The following is a 22,193-nucleotide window of genomic DNA, read 5'->3' on the forward strand; positions in this document are numbered from 1 at the left end:
ACAATGATATTTGCATTGTACCGGTTTTCGCTAATGTTTTTGCTTTTTTGTGTCACACTCGATGTTACACAATTAAGTCCGAATTAACGATCCTGGCCTCCGTCAGCTATTATAACTTCGCTTTGGATTACAGTTTCGCGATACATCGACTTACCAAATTACCAATATATTATTTGTAACTTGAAGTTAGTAAAAAGGTTTGGAACGGAAAGTATTTCGATCTATAGGCGCACATAAAATCGATTGCTAGCGCGGCGACGCATGCTAGTGTATATTTATTAATCGATACCTGTACAAAATAATATCAATGTTTCACATCTGCTAGCCTTCTCGCGATGGAAATTTTGCTTAATATCTTATACTTGTAGAATTTTTGTTTTTGTTGTTGTTGTTTTTGGTACACAAATTCTGTTTTTTTTCTTGAGATTATAAGTTTTTTTAATAAAAATAGTCTGATGAAACCTTAAGAACGTTTGCTGAATCTATTTAGAGCAGTTAAATCGTTCAATCTTACTAAAGAACACTTGCCCAGGTTTTAAACATTTGAAATATCTTAATATTTTAGAACATAAGGAAATTATTTTGTGCGATATGAAATGTTAAGGAAATTTTAGAAGGAAAACATACATATTTAATTATTTTTCCTCCAATTAATCTTCAAATTGATCAACCACGATTATTTTGATTAAGTAAAAAAAAACTTTCAACACGAATCCGTTTAAAATTTGGCGTGATAAAGCACAAATCTCGAATTACCATAAAATATTCGCGTATAGCTTCGAATACGAATTATTCTTGTACTGGGTCAAGTTGATCAACATGTTTGACTTGTCGGTAATAAGCACGTGGTCTTGTAATTGTGCTCGTGACGTGTGTGATTTTCACAATGTTGAATAAAAAAAAAATTGTATTTTATGACTATAGGTCCACAAATTTATTCACAGGTTAACTGTAGGTAGCGGCTTGGCATTGCTAAAGTCCATGGGCGACGGTAACCACTCACCAGGTGGGCCGTATGCTCGTCTGCCTACGCGGGCAATAAAAAAAAGCTAATGATTGTAATCTCGAATCCATAGATAAAACACATTGAGGCTAAACACTTTGAGACATCGAATTGAGATTGAGGCATTGTACGTCTATTGTTCATATCGGGATCCATATAGGACATAGTTATCATTATCACACATAACACAAGCGTTAAATTAACTTAACTACCAACCAAAGTGCTTAACGTGGAGATAATTGATAAAAATGAATGTTAATTTATTGTGCCAATTAATTTCGCGTTGATTTAAATAGACACAGCCGTATAGTCGCCGCTTATAAATAGATATTGGAGAATTGATCGTTTGCATGTCCCCAATGAGTACAGTTAATGATTAAAGTCAAATTTCGGAATTAAATACTTTGAACTAATACAATTGAGTAAGTGTGTGATAATCTCAGTGTTGCCTTTCACAATCACGTCGCACACATCAGGCACAAAATTGTTCTATTTAGCGGCAGTTGCATTTATTAATGGCCAGCTTCGAGAGAACGAGAATAATAGAATAATACTTAAAATAACCAGTAGCAGATTGGCTTTGTCGTCTGAGGCTCTTGTGGTGAACTATGAGCGTCTATAACGCTTATCATCAGACAGAACATTCACTAACCTGCTTGCTCTAGCAATGAAAGATAATTTATAAAGCTGAAATTGGCGTAAAATTTAATAGTAAGCGCGACAGTAATTTTATTTGTAAATATTTTTTAATGCGACCTTGTACTTTGTTGCAGTTCTATTTTTTAAAACTACGAATAGGACCATATACATATCGACGCTTGAAAGGCAAACATGACTAAGTGACAATAACTGCTTTGTACATAAATGATAGACAATAACCATATTCGATGCGCAAAAAAAATATATTTCTAGGTCTATTAAAATCATTTCAATCCTACAGCTACTAGCTAGATTCTACTACAGCTAGATTCGTTAAAATAAATTTTGTTTTCAGGTATTTCAACTTTAAATTAGTCTACTGTAAACTTCACGCATTGTCGCTTAGTCACGTTTGCCTTTCAAGCGTCGATATATTTGTGATATTATAGGAGTAAATATCTTATTCGAGCCTACAATTAAGTAATTACCAAGTGGCTACAAACAAAGGTTGTAGCGCATTCACGTTGTAGAAGGTGGTGGCGCATCACCGCATCAAGGTGGGTGGCGCATTTACGTTGTAGATGTCTATGGGCTCCAGTAACCACTTAACATCAGGTGGGCTGTGAGCTCGTCCATCCATCTAAGCAATAAAAAATAAAAACCGTAGAAAATGTCAACAATCAGAAATTTTACTTATGAAAGTGGCGAACTAGTTAAAATTTTTACGCTTCTTCAAATAAACAAAACCAGCTTTCAGTGTCACTCGGAAGGGAAATTTTCGAAAATTCCTAATGTAATGTCTAAGCAAAGTAAGTTGGCTTTACCTGTTAACAAGTCTTTTGAATTCAATGAACAAAAGAGGAAATCGCCTGCAACATGTGTTTGCGACAGTTCTCCGTTTACACAGAATAGTTTCAGCCAAAGAAAAATAATTCTTACCGGTGAATAATTAAATACCATTTTTGTACAACCAAAACACATTGTTGTTTATAGGTACCTAAGTTTTCTTGCATAATTAATCTACTCTAGATCAGTTCAGTGATTAAGCTGTCCATTGCAAATTTATGGTCTGTCTTTTAAATGTTTATTTCTGTTGTTGTCTACTATATGATATATTTAATAAAATATAATTGAACACTCAATTTTGATTGACTCAAATTCAAAGATCATTATAGTGATTGTGGCAACAAAGACTCTACCTAATAATATAACAGAAATAAAAGTATTCTTAAAAGAAGCAAGACCCCGAGGATTTAGGAGATTAGAATTTGTATTATGTTTGCGTTAAAATAGTGGCGTAAATGTAAACAATTTATTATCTATATATTAATACGTGAAGCCAAAACTTTGTATCCCTTTTTACGAAAATTGCGCGGACGAAGGAGTATGAAACTTTCCACACTTATAGATAATATAGAGAAGAAGTGCACAAAGCTAATATTTTTTTTAAACAATGCATGAAAGATACATTAAAGAAAACATTACACACACTCCATACCATGTATTTGACGCACACACGCATGCATACTATTTATTGTCAAACTTTTGTTCTTGACGTCTGTGGTCAAATTGAAAATAGATTAAAATATATTGTTTGTCTTTATTAATATTTTTTATAGAGTAGCCTTGGCGACATTTGTGATTATAGAAGTATAAAATACAATCATAATAGTGTACAAACATACAATTCCAATTAATTATAGTCGAATTTCGACTAGTGCGGGACCTCTAGTTTTTTAAAATTCTCATTTAATTAATCTATATTATCCAAAATAGGAGGACGCCTTTGGATGTTGCTTTTACATTTCTTTTTATTTTTGCCTATCTATTCAAATAGAACACAACAGGGAAAAATATAACACTCGACAAATTAGGTTACTGTGTAGTCACCCTCTAAGTAGTTTACGATTTCTTAGAATTTGTCGTTTGAAGTCGTCGTGGCCTAAAGGATAAGACGTGCTGTGCATTCGTATCTAGCGATGAAACTGTGTTCGAATCCCGCAAGCAGGTAACAATTTTTCTAATGAAATACGTACTTATCAAAATGTTCACGATGGACTTCCACGGTGAAAGAATAACATCGTGTAATAAAAATCAAACCCGCAAAATTATAATTTGTATAATTACTGGTGGTACGACCTCTTGTGAGTCCGCACGGGTAGGTACCCACCCCCCGCCTATTTCTAGCGTGAAGCAGTAATGCGTTTCGGTTTGAAGGGTGGGGCAGCTGCTGTAACTATACTGAGACTTTAGAACTAATATGTCAATGTGGGTGACGCATTTACGTTGTAGATGTCTATGGGCTCCAGTAACCACTTAACACCAGGTGGGCTGTGAACTCTTCCACCCATCTAAGCAATAAAAAAAAATCTCAATCAATCTATAATTTTAAACTTATTTGTTGAGATTATAATACTGCTATCAAGATATTCAATAACTATTATTGAATACGGAACGAAAAAAGCAAAATAAATCGCACATCAAACATCATAAGCATTTAGAATATTGATTTCGTTTATAAATAAATTCCAATACTTACTTAATGCTTACAATAAAAATAAATGATATCTAATAAGTTTCTACAGGAATTAAAACTACTTTTGGCGGCATAACCGAACATACTTAACTTCCAATTTTCAATTTTCGACCTTTTGAATATTTTATAGTTTTCATGGTCATAATGACGCGAATTCTAAGATAAAATTAAACTGTTTCACTATTTTTTGCGTCTCGGGTTTTGACCTTCGTTAGAAAATACTTAGGAAATAGAAATATAAAAAAAAACACAGAAAATGCTCAATTTTAGATAACAAATATTAATTGAAGGTAGCAACGTATTTCAAAGGTTACATTTCCATTGCGTTCTTCATTCGTCATAACTTAATAAGCAAGTAAATTGTTGAATATAACTGGTGCATGACTAGTGCTGATAATTAGATAAGCAATACCTAGAAATCGTTAAATTTTTCATGTGAATTTTCACATTTTCCATATAATAGCAGTTTTTTTTAAACTATAGACGAATTAGACCATACCCTATATTCTTACTGGTGGTAGGACCTCTTGTGAGTCCGCGCGGGTGGGTACCACCGCCCTGCCTATTTCTGCCGTGAAGCAGTAATGCGTTTCGGTTTGAAGGGTGGGGCAGCCGTTGTAACTATACTCAGATCTTAGAACTTATATCTCAAGGTTGGTGGCGCATTTACGTTGTAGATGTCCATGGGTTCCAGTAACCACTTAATACCAGGTGGGCTGTGAGCTCGTCCACCCGTCTAAGCAATAAATAAAATAAAAACTGTATGCAACCACCGTACTTGAAACTTGAGGTCGACTTCTCAAAGGAATTTTACAATAGACATACTTTAAGATTGTTTATTTTCGACAGTGGATTGATTTAAATTCGCTTTTCAAGTGTGCAGCGGAGGTTAAAGGCAATACAACATGAAGGTCGTCACGCAGAGAAGCGGCAATGGTATCAAAACAAAACATGTCTTACATTCCACACCGGTACGGATGGTTACTTCAGATAAAATAGAAAGACTGATGGTATTCTTATAAGTACTTAGGCTTTTATCACACACTGTCACTAAAAATGTATTTAATACTTTGATAATTATGCCCTTTCATTTTGAATACAATATAAATTTTATTTCGATTGTCTCTAGGCTATTGCTGATATGTTAGGGGTCCGTACAAGCAAGCCGTGATCACATTACCTCTATATACAGCTATAAGCAAACCAGTTTTTTTTTTCTTCCAAATAATAATAAAAAACAGTGCAAACAGGATAAACATAGCAGCACTATTGAGGAAAAATTAAGACAGAAATGAAATATGAAGACAGTTCAAATTTAATCACAAGTTTTTAAAAGTAATACGATTCGGATCGGTTTCTGTAATTGAACCAATTTATTTAACAATTCGGAGAGTTTTTGTTGGTACTAAGAGATGTTTAGTCTTAGTACCATCGCTATACGACACGCGAGCGGCATCAAAAATGCGTATATCTCTCGATAGTCACTTGCGGACCATGGCCGAAATTCGCCTGTCACACGTCAAAGGTCTAACATACATAATATTTGCAACTTGGTCTATTAAATACGGCAAGACTAGGCACAGAATCAAACTGCAGACCAATCCTTTACCGCCAACATTAACGACTATTGCGATATTAAGTACGGTACGGTAATTACTGCTATTTAACTCGCCTCAAAATGTCAGATTCTCAGCCAATTATAATTAAAGGTCCGCATGCTTGTGCGTAATCTGATAGCACGTTTTTTTTTATAACATTTGATGATGCGAATTCCATCATCTACGTTGAGAAATAAATTATAATAATCGTTACATGAATAGGCAAGTAAAAATAGTTAAGTACTCATTTTCTAAAAGGAACATTACTTAGATCGTTTAAAATTGGATATTTGCAATTGCTTCAAGAAAATATTAAGTCAATTACAAAAGAAATTAGAATTATAGTGGTGCGGGGCATATTGTAAACCCATAACCCATAAACCCATAAAACTGCTGGAACGCATTCTGGCAGCCCGCATCATCCAGCATCTGATCGGGGTGGGACCCGATCTGTCGGCGGAGCAGTATGGCTTCCGAGAGGGCCGCTCAACGGTGGACGCGAACCTTCGCGTGCGGGCCCTCTCGGAGGAGGCCGTCTGTGGGGGTGGGGTGGCCTTGGCGGTGTCGCTCGACATCGCCAATGCGTTTAACACCCTGCCCTGGTCCGTGATAGGGGGGGCGCTGGAAAGACACGGAGTGCCCCTCTACCTTCGCCGGCTGGTCGGCTCCTACTTGGAGGACAGATCGGTCACGTGTACCGGACACGGTGGGGTCGTACATCGGTTCCCGGTCGTGCGCGGTGTTCCACAGGGGTCGGTACTCGGCCCTCTTTTGTGGAATATCGGGTATGACTGGGTGCTGAGGGGTGCCCTCCTCCCGGGCCTAAGCGTAATATGTTACGCAGACGACACGCTGGTCGTGGCCCGGGGAGGGAACTTTGCTGAGTCTGCTCGTCTTGCCACCGCTGGGGTAGCGCATGTCGTCGGCAAAATCAAGAGATTGGGCCTCGACGTGGCGCTCAGTAAATCCGAGGCCATGTGGTTCCACAGGCCCCGGAGAGTGCCACCTGTCGATGCCCATATCGTGGTTGGAGGCGTCCGGATCGGGGTCGGGGTGCAGTTAAAGTACCTCGGCCTCATTCTGGACAGTCGTTGGACCTTCCGTGCTCACTTTCAGCACCTGGTCCCTCGTTTGTTGGGGGTGGCCGGCGCGTTAAGCCGGCTTCTGCCCAACGTCGGGGGGCCTGACCAGGTGACGCGCCGTCTCTATACGGGGGTGGTGCGATCAATGGCCCTATACGGGGCACCCGTGTGGGGCCAGTCCCTGGCCGTGGGGGTAGCGAAGTTGCTGCAACGGCCGCAACGCACCATCGCGGTCAGGGTCATCCGTGGTTATCGCACCATCTCTTTTGAGGCGGCGTGTGTACTGGCTGGGACGCCGCCTTGGGTCCTGGAGGCGGAGGCGCTCGCCGCTGACTATCAGTGGCGAGCTAACCTTCGTGCCCGGGGCGTGGCGCGTCCCAGCCCCAGTGTGGTCAGAGCGCGGAGGGCCCAATCTCGGCGGTCCGTGCTGGAGGCATGGTCCAGGCGGCTGGCCGATCCTTCGGCTGGTCGTAGGACCGTCGAGGCGATTCGCCCGATTCTTGTGGATTGGGTGAATCGTGACAGAGGACGCCTCACTTTCCGGCTCACGCAGGTGCTCACTGGGCATGGTTGCTTCGGTGAGTTCCTGCACCGGATCGGAGCCGAGCCGACGGCAGAGTGTTACCATTGTGGTTGCGACTTGGACACGGCGGAGCACACGCTCGTTGCCTGCCCCGCATGGGAGGGGTGGCGCCGTGTCCTCGTCGCAAAAATAGGAAACGACTTGTCGTTGCCGAGTGTTGTGGCATCGATGCTCGGCAGCGACGAGTCGTGGAAGGCGATGCTCGACTTCTGCGAGTGCACCATCTCGCAGAAGGAGGCGGCGGGGCGCGTGAGAGACGCACAAGCCCGCCGCCGTCGAGCGGGGGCCAGGGAGGCGGATGTCGCCCTAGCTCTGGCCCTCTAAGTGTTTCGGGTCCCCCTCATATGTCGGTCTGGGGCCCGGCGAATGGGGGCCTAAGAAGACGACGTGCAAGCTGCTCTGCACGCGTTTTACGCAAGAGCATCCGGGTGATGGAAGGCCGGCTATCCTCGACCCACGCTGGTTCTGACCCAGCGGGGTATTTCGTAGGATAACCAATTCAAACCGGCGCCATCTAGGCGGGCTTCGGACAGCCTGCCGACCGAGAGGGCTGGTGGTCGTGGCGCCGACGATCGCTGGCCCGGCGTCCCGAGGGGGAGGGTGATGGGAGAGATGTGCTCCGCACTAAACGCTTCACTCTCCTCCCCTTGCGTTTTCGTGAGTTCTGTCTCATGCGAGGGTTGGACGTTGGTTGTTGAGCGACAGGAGGTTTTAGTCGGTTCGACTCCGACATGCCCCACCCTCCATCCCCAGTGGAGGGCGGGAGACCGGCGATTTCCTCCTGACAAAAAAAAAAAAAAAAAAAAAAAAAAAAAAAAAAAAAAAAAAAAAAAAAAAAAAAAAAAAAAAAAAAAAAAAAAAAAAAAAAAAAAAAAAAAAAAAAAACAAAAAAAAAAAAAAAATGGCTGCTTAAATTTTATATTTCCTGTTTATATTTCCAATGATAATGATAACAAAAATCCAGTTGGAAATAGATGGATATCTCCAAGATCTTATGCAACACAAAAAGAAACTAACATAGATTTTATTAACTTAATACCTAGTTATACATTTCTCGTACAATGTAGATATATTTTTTTGTAAATAATTAAACCTAAGACCTGGATCGCTGACGTTTGAGACTCAAGTTATTTGGATAGTTTGGATACAGATGTTTTTTTTTTAATTGGGGTTTAGTAAACAAAAAGACCTATAATTAAATAGTTAATGATAGCAGTTTTGTTCCTTAAAGTATTTGATTACGACTATAGAGGTTGAAGGGATTGTTGAGTTTTAAAATTGATCAAGGAAGCCTATGCTTTATCTCAATTAATATGATAATTTTATTTTAGCATAAGCGTCACTATAGGGTGAACTTATTGCAAATAATTGTATTGAGTTTTAGTTTAACCGCATTTCCCTCTCGAGTAGTAAAAGAGATTAATTACTATACTCACTACAGTTTAGAATTGGGAGGACTGCAAGTGTACTGCCATCCTGCTTACTTCTACAACGAAACGGTCTGGCGCTCCGGTTAGAAATGTATGGAGGATTCAATACGCCATTTTTTCTTTCGCTACTAAATCTACTTTTTTATATCACAGTCAACAAAATCATGATATTAAAGATTTCTCTTAAAACTAGACCATACCTTAATTTTCAGGTGTGTATTAATATTGCTGTATAATCACTATGTTTAACTCCGTAGTTAGTATGAGCATGTAAAATTACACTACAGATTAGCGTATTAATGTAAATAAGAAATTCGTGGTCCTTATATCCGTGCCTTGTGTACACAAAAAATGTTTTTAAATAAAATGAAAAACATTTTAAGTGTTTAGACAACTCGATTACTCGTCGTTTAGTTGCTCAATTTTTAAGCTAATAATAGTAATGCTTTTATGTTTTATTTATCGCTTCGTGGTTGGATGAACTCACGGTCCATCTACGGTAAGTGGTTACTGGAGCCCATAGACATCTACAACGTAGATGCGCCACCCATCTTGAGATATTAAGCTCTAAGGTCTCAGTATAGTTACAACGGCTACCTCACCTTTCAAACCGAAACGCATTACTGCTTCACGGCATAAATAGACAAGACGGTGGTTCCTACCCGTGCGGACTCACAAAACGTCCTACCACCAGTAAACCACTACTAAAACTCGTTGAGGTTTGGAGACATGAGATCTAAGTCTCAATTGCATGGTATAATGACTACTCCAACCTTCAAACCAGAGTCCATATCTGCGTCGTGGCAGAAATGGGTACAGTGGTGGTATATACCCGAGCTCACTAGACATCCTACCACCAGGTATATTAATGCAATATTCTTTTCGTGAATTACACGATGTTCTTCCTTCTTTGCGTAAGTCCGTCGTGAACATATACTACGTACTCGATCAGAAAAATATTGTGCCTTTTGTTGCTACCTAATCGTCGCTAGCCTAAGTGGGTCTTCAGTTACGAGCAAACTGCTAGGTAACTTGATAGGCTCAATCTGAGAGAATTGCTAGCTAACACTAGCTCCAGCAAAAGCAGTGCCTCGCTGAGTCTTTACTGGTGGTAGGAACTCTTGTGAGTCCGCACGGGTAGGTACCACGATCCCGCCTATTTCTGCCGTGAAGTAGTAATGTGTTTCGGTTTGAAGGGTGGGGCAGTCGTTGTAACTGTACTGAGACCTTAGAACTTATATCTCAAGGTGGGTGGTGCATTTACATTGTAGATGTCTATGGGCTCCAGTAACCACTTAATACCAGGTGGGCTGTGAGCGCCTCCACCCATCTAAGCAAAAAAAAATCTACAACCGGTTCGGAATCGAGACCCACTGAGAAGGTCTGACGAGAAACTCAGTCAGTTCCTGCTTACGGCATTTGAACACTAGACTACTCACTTTCCTTGAGACAAGCACACTAGGTGTCTTTACCTTTAGGCCGGATGACTTCTTACTTGACGACTATCTTTGGCTTAATTAAATAGATTAAGATATTTCTGGGCTTTAAAATCTCATAGATGGTCGCTGAAAGATATTCTTGTTTAGTTTTTGTTGGTTAATTTGAATTTTGGTTTCGTTGTGTTAATCTTCAAGCAACGGACAACAACTATTTAAAGTTCAAAGCTAATTTCTATGCATGCTGAAGCCAGAGTGGTTTCTGTTTTTTAATGAAGCATACGATTGTTTAAAATGCGTTGCTAATTTACAATTAACATTTCTTTGTAAAGACATACCATATGTTATTATGCAGTTTGTCAAACACACACTTAACAAGCAGAGCGAGCTGTGAATTAATTTCATCTTTTTTATCATTTTGATACTACTAGAGGCCCCGCAGTAGTCGAAATTCGACTATAATAATTAATTGGAATTGTAAGTTTTTACACTATTATGATTGTATTTTATACTTCTATAATCACAAATTTCGCCAAGGCTACACTATAAAAAAATATTAAGAAAGACAAACAATATTTAATCTATTCTCAATTTGACCACAGACGTCAAGAACAAAAGTTGACAATAAATACCTAGTCAGGTCATAAGTATTGTCACACAGTAAAAACTTTTCTTTTAGAATGCTGGCCATAAAAATGTTTATTGAATTCGAATTTCGAATTGTTCATGAAAATAAAAATGTATACTTTTAGAATTTTTAATAATTTTTAAATATGGAGTGGATGCTGAAAGAAGACCGTGTTGCAGTTATTGCGTTGCATCGTTGCGGTTACGCGCCAATTCAAATTTTTAACATACTGAAAAATTTGAATATAACCAAAAGATTCGTTTATCGTACCATCAAACGATACAATGAAGACTCTAGTGTAGATGACAGGTCAAGAAGTGGTCGCCCTCGATCTGTTAGGACTCCAGCAGTGATAAAAGCTGTGAAGGCGCGAATTCAAAGAAATCCCAAACGTAAGCAGAAACTGTTGGCCCTTCAGAAGGGGTTAAGCAGAACCACGGTGAAAAGGGTGTTAAATGAAGACTTAGGGCTTCGGGCATATCGAAGAAAAACAAGACATCGTTTGAATGCTCGTCTAATGGACCTGAGACTGAAGAGATGCCGCGCTTTGTTGAAGCGGTACGCGGGAAAAAAATATCGGGAAATTCTTTTTTCGGATGAAAAAAATTTTACCGTAGAAGAGAGCTACAACAAACAAAATGATAAGGTGTACGCACACAGTAGTGAAGAAGCGAGCAACCGTATTCCGCGTGTCCAACGAGGTCATTTTGCATCCTCGCTCATGGTATGGTTGGGAGTTTCTTATTGGGGCTTAACAGAGGTACATTTTTGTGAGAAAGGTGTAAAAACGAATGCAGTTGTGTATCAAAATACAGTCCTGACGAACCTTGTGGAACCTGTTTCTCATACCATGTTCAATAACAGGCACTGGGTATTCCAATAAGATTCGGCGCCAGCTCATAGAGCGAAGAGCACATAAGACTGGCTGGCGGCGCGTGAAATCGACTTCATCCGGCACGAAGACTGGCCCTCCTCCAGTCCAGATTTGAATCCGTTAGATTACAAGATATGGCAACACTTGGAGGAAAAGGCGTGCTCAAAGCCTCATCCCAATTTGGAGTCACTCAAGACATCCTTGATTAAAGCAGCCGCCGATATTGACATGGACCTCGTTCGTGCTGCGATAGACGACTGGCCGCGCAGATTGAAGGCCTGTATTCAAAATCACGGAGGTCATTTTGAATAAACTTTAGTGTCATAAGAATCTATGTTTTGTTAAGTTCATTTTGGTATATGAATGGTTACATAATGAATAAACTTGTTTCAATTATTTTACATTAAACATGTGACAGAATTTATGACCTGACTAGGTAGTATGCATGCGTGTGTGCGTCAAATACACGGTATGTAGTGTGTGTAATGTTTTCTTTATTGATTTAATGTATCTTTTATGCATTATTTTAAAAAAATATTTGCATTGTGCACTTCTTCTCTATATTCTGTATAAATGTGGAAAATTTCATACTCCTCCGTCCACGCAACTTTCGTAAAAAGGGATACAAAGTTTTAGCTTCACGTATTAATGCATAGATACAGGATATTAGAGTTAAGTAAAGTATAATCATTTTATTGTCATCGGATGATGTTATCAACGATGATGTGTGTACAAGGTTTCATTTTAATCGGAGTACTTGAAGTCGGAGAAAGTGACGTTCAAATATTCGTGCATCTGTAATTAAGGTGACATTTAACATTCGAATGTGTTGCTACAACTCATGAAACAAGTAAATAATGTGTAAATAATAGTGCACTATGCATTTAAGTTATTTTTATTATTATAATTTTCTTTTCCTTACCTTTCGCTGGAATAGCCTAAGAAGCTATAGTCTAAGAGGCTATTCCAGCTGCGTCTGGGTAGGAAGGTAAGGTCACGGGCTCAACCTAAGAGAATTTGCTAACACTAGCCTTAATAAGAGCAGTCCCTCGCAGAATCTACCACGGATTGGAATCGAGACCCACTGTGAAAATCCGACGACAAACTCAGTGGGGTTATTGAATTAACAAATAGCTAAATAACGATCAAATTTTATTCACAGATGAAATTTTAATATAAAATAAAATTAAGTCTACATATATTTAACAGAATAGCAAAGGATTACAATTTAAGGACACAGTCAAGCCACATTCATTTCCATTGTACCACCTGTCTTTGACTGTAATTCATTGTACTAACTATACAGTTCAAAGAACTTATTATATTCGTACAAAAAGTTCGCTTCGCTTTAAAAAGTTCGCTCCAAAAAGCTCAACATTATTAATGAGTTGTCATTTATTGAGATTATTGTATGTTTTATTTTCAAGCATACTAATACTTATAAGAATATACACAAGTAAATTTTATAGAGTTGAGTAATAAAAATACCAGTGATTCGTAATTGCCACATTGTTTAAGATGAAAATACACGTGTTACTAGTATATTATTAATATGTCCATATTTTATACACTAATGTAACATTTCTTGCTTGGAGGGATGCATTAAGAAGAGATCTTGCAAAGTCAATCGATAACGAGGAAATAGGAGCTATATGAAGAACTGTTTAACGCAATTTTAGTGTTACTTTAATCTGACTTTATCAATAACAAGCGACCCGCCCTCGCTTCGCTTCGGAAACATTAAAACACACATGAAACAAAAAAATAAAAAATAAAAAATAAAATAAAAAAAAGTAGCCTATGTTCATCAGGGACAATGTCGGCTTCTAATGGAAAAATAATTTTTCAAATCGGTCCAGTAGTTTCGGAGCCTATTCGAAACAAACAAACAAACAAATCTTTCCTCTTTATAATATTAGTATAGATATCCAGATAAATAATAAATTAAAACGTACCTAATATTTGTATTTTGTTTTTCTATTTCGGGCTATTTTGGTTTGGTTTAAAAGTTTGTTTAAAGTCAATTGGACTATTGAGAGACCTTGAGAATATCCTAGAATCTTAGAATTGTAACTATACCTGAGACCTTAGAACTTATGTCTCGAGGTGGGTGGCGCATTTACGTTGTAGATGTCTATCGGCTCCAGTAACCACTTAACTCCAGGTGGGCTGTGAGCTCGTCCACTCATCTAAGCAATAAAAAAAAAGAAACACAGTAAGAATACATAAACAACAACGATGAAAAAGAATAGAGTAGATTATACTACATTCTACATCAATATTATAATAGAATCAAATACAATAATCTCAAAAAGGGTAAAATAGGCAATCTCATCACTAAGAGCGATCTCTTCGAGAAAACCATGAGGCGGACAAGAATGCCTATTTCTGCCGTGAAGCAGTAATGCGTTTCGGTTTGAAGGGCAGGGTAGTCGTTGTAGCTATACTGAGACCTTAGAACTTATATCTCAAGGTGGGTGGCGCATTTACGTAGTAGATGTCTATTGGGGTCTAGTAACGGTTTAACACCAGATAGATAGGCTGTGAGCTCGTCCACCCATCTAAGCTATAAAAAAAAAGAATCATCTAAGGAAATAAATTAATCGAGATGTACTTACCGATCAAAAAATATTCAATATTAATATGATGATTTGAATGTAGTATTAGTATTACATAAAACATAACTAAATCAACTTATAGACGCGATTAGTTTCTTACACTTGCTTTGCATAACGCTTTGGATACGGCCGCCTTGTTTATTGATACCTAATCGTTTCGTACATGATTCAATTTCTTCGTGTTTCGCGTTGAAACATACTGTCGATAGCCACGTGTGAGCTACATTATCTAAGTTCACGGTGAGAACAGCTGGCGTCGTTCTTTGTTTGATGTTTTGAATAGGTCCGTGTTTTCTCGAGAGCATGCGTGCATGAATTCGTGTGGTCGTAACAATGAAAATTTGAAGTAGGAAGTTTCGAATTAATTTTTCTTCTTTGAGTAGCTGGAATAGCTCGGATTTTCTGACAAATATCTATACTAATATTATAAAGAGGAAAGATTGGTTTGTTTGTTTGTTTGTATTGAATAGGCTCCGAAACTACTGAACCGATTTGAAAAATTCTTTCACTGTTTGGAAGCTACACTATTCCCAAATGACATAGGCTATAATGTTTTTTGGAAAAAAATAGGTATCCTTACTAAAACTCCAATAATGTAACCCAAGGTGTAAAAAAATTACCTAAAATATTCTTTACATCGCGTGCCCTGCGAAAACAATTGATGATAGAATAAAATAATATACTACGACTTTGTAGAACACATTATTATTTACAAAAAGTATCGGGATAGCATATGTCTAACTATTATAGTTATGCCGTAATAAGTGTTATTTTATTTTTTTAAATAAAACAACTTCAAATATCCTTCGATCAAGAATACTATTATTGATCGAAGCAAATATCGTTGAAATTTTTGTTAAAGACCCGAGCGGAGCCGGAGCGGGCCGCTTGTTTAGAAATAAAGTGGAACAATTCTCCACGATATCAGAATACTGATATAATATTGCAAGCCGGCACGTGTATGTGCCATCATCCTTCATGCTTCTACTGCGAAACAGTCATAAGTTTCGGCTTAAAGCGTCAGTCAGCCATTTTACAATGCAATTAATATTTCGTCCTCATGGTCCAAGGCAGTCTCTCTTAACACCGGATGGATCGTGAGCTCGTCTATATTCTAAGTGCGAAAAAAAAATGTCGCAATCTCTGGCCAATTATAGTGAACGTATTTTCTATGCGTGATAAAATCTGTCGAATTAGTTCTTATACATATTATTTAAATAATACAATATTTAAAGTGACATTTAATAAACTCGTAATATTATTGGGTAGGTCTTTAATACAACATTAGTAAATAAATAAGTCTCCTGTTGTAAAAAACGATAACTTTAAACGTCAGTACTTAATATCATTCTTCGTTTCTTATAAGGAAAAATCTTGGTATTCCCCTTTTGAAAATAAGCAAGCAGATGTTATTACCTTGTATGTTTGGTACAATGGTAGAGACACTCATGGCCCAATAGGTAGATTTTGGATGCTATTACTGAATTTAAGGAGCCTTAACCGAAGACCATGTTATTAATCACACAAATACGTACCGCCACTCTGCCTATTTCTACTGAGTAGCAATTAGGTATATCATATTTGAAGCAGGAGAAATCCTTTCTACTAGATATAGATCTCACGTTGATGCGTGGTGGTATTTACTTGTAATTTCTATTGGCTCCAGGAACAATTTAAAATTAGATGGGCAGTGATTTCGTTCACCCATATTTGAAAAAAGTGCCTTGAGGCTTAAATCGTACGTCTATGAAAATTTCCAACTGCTTTTACTAAAATAATAATTCTACATCTGGGTATTCCATATCTAATATATTATATTGAGTCGTATAACAACTTCTTTGGTTTTAATTATATATTTTGCAAGGAATCTAAGTTTGGCGACGGTGCGTGATTTTTTCTATATTATTTTATTTTTAAATTCAAATTAAAACTTGCAACATTTGATAATATCGTCGGTAGTGAAAGTAATTATTTCATTTTTAGGTATATTTTTAGAATGAATACGAAATGCGTGTAATTATTTAAATTCAATATTATTTTTTCTTTAAATTTCGCTACATCAAAATTCGCTTACCGCTCACTATATAGTTCCGTTAATTTCTGTACGTATTTTTTGTTGTTGTAATAATGTGTTAATTTTCTAAATATATAATTCATAAAGATTAAAGAGCGCAAATATTTTATAGCGCATTTATTTAGGAGCATCATTATCTAAGCAAACTGGTTCTATGACGTAAGAAATCTGAGACCGTTTCTTAGTTCAAAAATCATTGAAGTAGCATCTTAGTTTTGCGACTATTCTTAAAGCCAGGTGCTAATAATATTGTTAATTAAGGTATATTATGAATCGATCGGAAGGTTTTATTTATTTATTGCATAGATGGGTAGACGAGCTCACAGCCCACCTGGGGCTAAGTGGTTACTGGAGCCCATAGACATTTACAACGTAAATGCGCCACCCACCTTGATATAAGTTCTAAGGTCTCAGTATAGTTACAATGGCTACCCAACCTTTCAAACCGAAACGCATTACTGCTTTACGGCGGAAATAGGCTGGGTGGTGGTACCTACCCGTGCGGACTCGCAAGAGGTTCTACTACCAGTAATTACGCAAATTATAATTTTGCCGGTTTGATTTTTATTACACGATGTTATTCTTTCACCGTGGAGGTCAATCGTGAACATTTGTTAAGTACGTATTTCATTAGAAAAATTGGTACCCGCCTGCGGGATTCGAACACCATTGCATCGCTAGATACAAATGCACCGGGCGTTTTATCCTTTAGGCCACGATGACTTCAAGCCTTTTTTGGATTTGCCTTTTTTGGCCAAGTCTTGGATCAGACATAAAGTGCTGTTTTGCCCTCTTAGGTACAGCAAATTTTTTTTAAGCTAATTTGGCTTTACCATCCTAATAATTTCGATAATAAGGCCTCAAATATCCCAATACTCTCGAAAGGCTGCAGGGAAAATCTTTGGACTTATTGTGTCATTACAAACGGATCCTTTTTCGCAGTGAATACGAAAAGCTTTACAATGAATTGTAACATCATCAATTAAGCTATGGCGGCACCTTTTTAACTCTATTAGACAGTAACAGCCTACTGTATGATTTTGCCAAGATTTTGTTTACTTTACCCAGGCTCATTGTACATATTTTTTTAATTGATTATAAAATCCAAAATAATTACGTAGTGCGTACGTGTTTAATCTACGGAATGGTCGAAAATAATGAGTAGCTCTACAATTTGTAAGGCTCGTGTTTGCAATTAATTTTCGTAAGCCGTTGTCGGGTCGTATTAAATTTGAGTCATGCTAATGACCTCATATTGTGTGAGTTAGATTGCTTTGTTCCCGGCTGTTGTAGAGCGTACAAGGGACCGTTTCCGACGCCAATACGGCAATAACGTAATGCCATACGTAAATGGAACATAATACATATTATTATTTGCTAAGCAACTTGTCACTTAAGTAGCTTTTTCTATTTTATGGACCAACAATGTGAAACTAAGGCGTCTTGTACATTAGATTTAAATTATGTAACATTGCATACAATGTTACTTAGTGCGAACAACATTACTGAACATATTTCAAGGTACTAATCTTCACATTTTTTTCCGTGATCATTTTATACTTCGTATAAGCTAAACGCTATGGGTAAAACAGTAAGAGTAGCTATCTACTTTTAGATTCTACTATTGTAAACACAAATAGATAACTCTAACGTGATCTATAAATGAGAGATAGAAATTATGATTGTTGCACATTATTTGAAATAAGTGCATATAGTGGACCCATATACGTGTTGAGTTTGTATATACATAGTTTATATTGTAATAAAAACTGTTGTAAAGTAATTTTATCTTAATTACTTTGGATCACAGACTTATTGAAGTTATAGAAGGCGATATATATCGCTTGCGACGAAGGGTTCGGTTAGTAAACTAACCCGGCCCACTGACACAGGCCACTGAGTTTCTAGACGGATCTTCTCAGTGGGTCGCGTTTCCGATCCGCGTGGTAGATTCTGCGAAGCACTGCTCTTGCTAGGGCTAGTGTTAGCCTCACCTCCTAGTTTGAGCCCCGAGAGCTCACCGACATCAAAAACATCAGCATTTAGTAACTATGTTTAAAAAAATCTACGTTCAATTCGCAAAGTTTTTCAATTATGAACACATTTTCAAAATTATTTCTTTTAAAACAAAGCTAAACTAAATACAAAGTAATTAATTATTTTCGCTCAAAATGTGTTATGCCTGACGCATAGTCATGTTGCGAAATCTACAAAATTCTGACTGTCTTTCTTACGTAAATGGTTTTAAAAAAATGTAAATTAGTTATCTATGAATAGTATATAGGTAGTCATAATGACATAGATTAAATGAGATTTCCGAAGCTTGAATTAATAAAATATATATTATAAAAAATACAATTTTAATTGCAGTAGCTTCCATAATTCAATGCTGTAGATGGACAACTATTTACACCTCAATATTAACGTTGCCACTTTCTTTAAAACACGAAGTCTATGGGTCAGTTAAATTGTCATAACAACTTTCCTACTCTTCAAACGATCAAAATGGGGCTTAAAATAACTATTAGCAACTATACCCGCAGTCAAAGATGCCTGAAGGTTCTGCGTAACGTGCCGACTAACTTTCAAAGCTAGCTATTATACACGCATTATAACTGCCGTTTTTGAAGTCTTACACAACAAGGGAACCGAATGCTTAGATGGTAAATTGATGGGGTTGTATATTGGGTTCGACTATCATATACATTCCAATGCGCGTGGGGTAATGATTTGGCAATTGAAACCCCAACCCAAAAAAAGGTAAAGGGGTTAATCCCATCACGTAGCTCTCGCTTAAAACTTCCTCTCTGCTTACAATAAAATCACATAAAACTTTCAATGAGGAATCATTATTAACGGCCGTCTGGTGTAGTGGTAAGTGACATGGTCACTACACACTGGTCGCGGTATCGAAACCCGCCAAGGGAAGATATTTGTATGATAAATATAAATGTCTTTTCCAGGGTTATGGATGTCTATTAAATATATGTATGTGTTTAATAAAAATCTTGCATTTATATCCGTTATCTGGTACCTGTAACACAAGTTCTTTACGAACTTATCACGGGACCAGTTAACGTGGCGTGATTGTTAGTAAATATTTATTTATTTTATTTATTTATTGTTTGCCATAGATTACAATTGGATATTCTTTAACAATGCACTATTATTTTCATTTCAATTTAACTACTTTGCGGCTTTCAGATAACTGGGAATTTTAATTAAAATTCCAATGTTGGTGTTCTTATTGTGCGTAAAACCCTTTGTTGCTTTATATGAATAGAAGTCACAATTTATCATATACATTTTTCATAGAACTTGATTCATAGGATATGAAGTTAGAAATAATTCTAGAATTAATAATTTCAACTGAATTTTGTGGATTTGTTTTGAGCTCTAATCTAAGCTAGACGCTGAGACGAACTCTTAAAACTCTGACCATGACCAGTTAGATACATTTGGCTTCCTAGCGGACACGTACATATGTACATCATGCATTGTATGGACGTTCGAATACGTAGTGAGATAAAGCGAATTGTGATAACAAAAGCGCTATACCGCATCGAATTGTGCAAATCATTCTCACATATTTCTTCGGAATTTTACCAAGAAAAAATACCAGCTATTTAATACCGAGCTCATTAGATTGAACGATAAACTAACGTGCTCATAAACTCATGACCGATCTGGTGGTAAATAATTACCAAGGCTCATGGACATCAAATATCGAAGACCTTGAGACCTGAGCCTTAAGTTTCAATTGTATTACGGCTATCCCGAGCTCCAAACTCGAACGGTGGCCCGTAGGCCCTTTCAGTTTCATCAGGACAGGTGGGCGAAAGGCTCAGCCAGAAAGAACGAGATTAGCTAACAGCTAGCCGAGCGCCTCCAAAGGACTACCTTACAACTCAAGAGCAGCTGCTTTGCGAATGAATCTACTAACGGATCGGAATCGCGGCTCGCTGAGATGATCCGGCGGAAAAATCAGCAGGCTGACGCATGGGTTAGGTTGCACGTCGGATTCTTTGCCGAGTTCAACGAGCACGGCTACAGGGGTCCCTAAGCCTTTTCCTGATGTTAGACCTGAAGGCTTCGAATACCAGATTTATTGGGTCTGATGGACGCATTACTATTGTGTGGCAGAGCAACTGGTGTAATGGTATCTACCTGTGCGAGCTCACAGGACACTATATAGGCCACCACCTAATATTGTAATTTTTTTTTTTGCCGAGCTTACGATGGAGGATTATCATGTAATAATATGACTTCCGAATCATACGTCATATATGTGTTAAATACGTATTGTATCGAAGAAATATTAATATATAATATCGGGAAATATCGAGAAATATCGATATGGACCTACGGGATTTGCGTTAACAATGATTTGTACCGGCATACTAGCATCGCTCAATTGCAGTACACCAGGCTTTTAAGCAACAGGATTATATACAGTTTTAGGTATCCTGAAAGTGTTTTAATAAATCTATAATATATATAATAAAATAAATAGAAAAACAGTTTAAAATCACCACTAAATGAGATAGAGCTTTCGGATATTTCTAAATTTATAAAATAAATAAAACATATATGTATACAATACTACCAATTAGTATTTGCCGTAAATTTATGCTGATTTAAAACAATAAAGTTTATATAAGCCTAAAACTCTTTCAATAAAATACAATAGACATCATTTAAAAAAAACATTTTACACCTATCATGCTCACGTTTAGTGATTACCAAAACTCGGAGACAATAAATCTGCAAGTCAGTCTTCTTGAAACATATCGAAGTTTTGGTTGTAGTCTATTATTTTCAAACGATAAGGTAATAATAATGCAACGCTAAGTTATGCTTGATGGACGAAGTCTTTTCTCAGCCATTATTTTTAGTGTACCGTAGGGGCTCAAAATTATTCCCAGCTGGAGTTAGCATCTTAGCTAAATGTATTTGGCATGTGTAGTTTAGATATTATCTTCTAGTCCCTCAAGAAAAAAAAAAATACATTTAGGAAATAGCGTAAAATTTCTTAATAAATAACATAAGATACTCTGAAACTGTTACATTTGTTTGTATTATGAAGAAACTAATCTCAAGACTCAAAGTCCTAGTTACAACGCTTATCTTTAGTACATCATCATTTTATCTGTGATTGTATTTGCTTAACTCTCAACAAGATATAGCAATAATATGACCTATGTGAATTCCCTTCTTTAATTTCCAGGTAATAAAGTAATACGCCAGTGTTACCAGAGCGCTGAAATGATACCACGATGGAGGAAAACTGTATCGAGATGTAAGTATTTATTAATAAAATATTTTTTTTGTTACTCACTCGATTGACATTGATGTGATACGGTGCATATTATTGTTGGCAATCGGTTATTAACTTATTTATTGCATAGATCATCAATGGCTTGGATTTTAAAAAAAAGCATTGTGTAGGGAAAAAGTAAACGCCATTTTTTTATTGTCATAATTACTGTTGGTGAGTTGAACTGTGTGCTCACATACCGTTACCACTTTTGTATAATTCTGCAGTCACGCTAGCTAGCTAACGTGTGGCGGTCTGAAAGGTAGGGCCCACAATTGGGACTCGACGTGATGGGAGCTTTGGACTACGATCTGATGTAGTAAGAAGAGAGAATACGTCATGTGGTTTAAGAACTATTAAACAATAACTCTTTCC

General features: G+C 37.5%; 1 protein-coding gene across 1 annotated transcript in view; it reads left to right on the top strand.

Moving 5' to 3' along the window:
- LOC114253265 (dietary and metabolic glutamate transporter) overlaps positions 1-22,193 on the top strand; it is a 40,000-nt gene that overhangs the window by 1,179 nt on the left and 16,628 nt on the right. The window contains exon 2 of the mRNA XM_028188066.2: positions 21,729-21,800. Coding sequence (XP_028043867.2) covers positions 21,767-21,800 — 34 coding nt within the window. The 5' untranslated portion in view covers positions 21,729-21,766. The remainder of the gene's footprint in view (positions 1-21,728; positions 21,801-22,193) is intronic.

The sequence above is a fragment of the Bombyx mandarina genome, chromosome 17 (genome assembly GCF_030267445.1).
Source record: "Bombyx mandarina strain Sakado chromosome 17, ASM3026744v2".
NCBI lineage: Eukaryota > Metazoa > Arthropoda > Insecta > Lepidoptera > Bombycidae > Bombyx > Bombyx mandarina.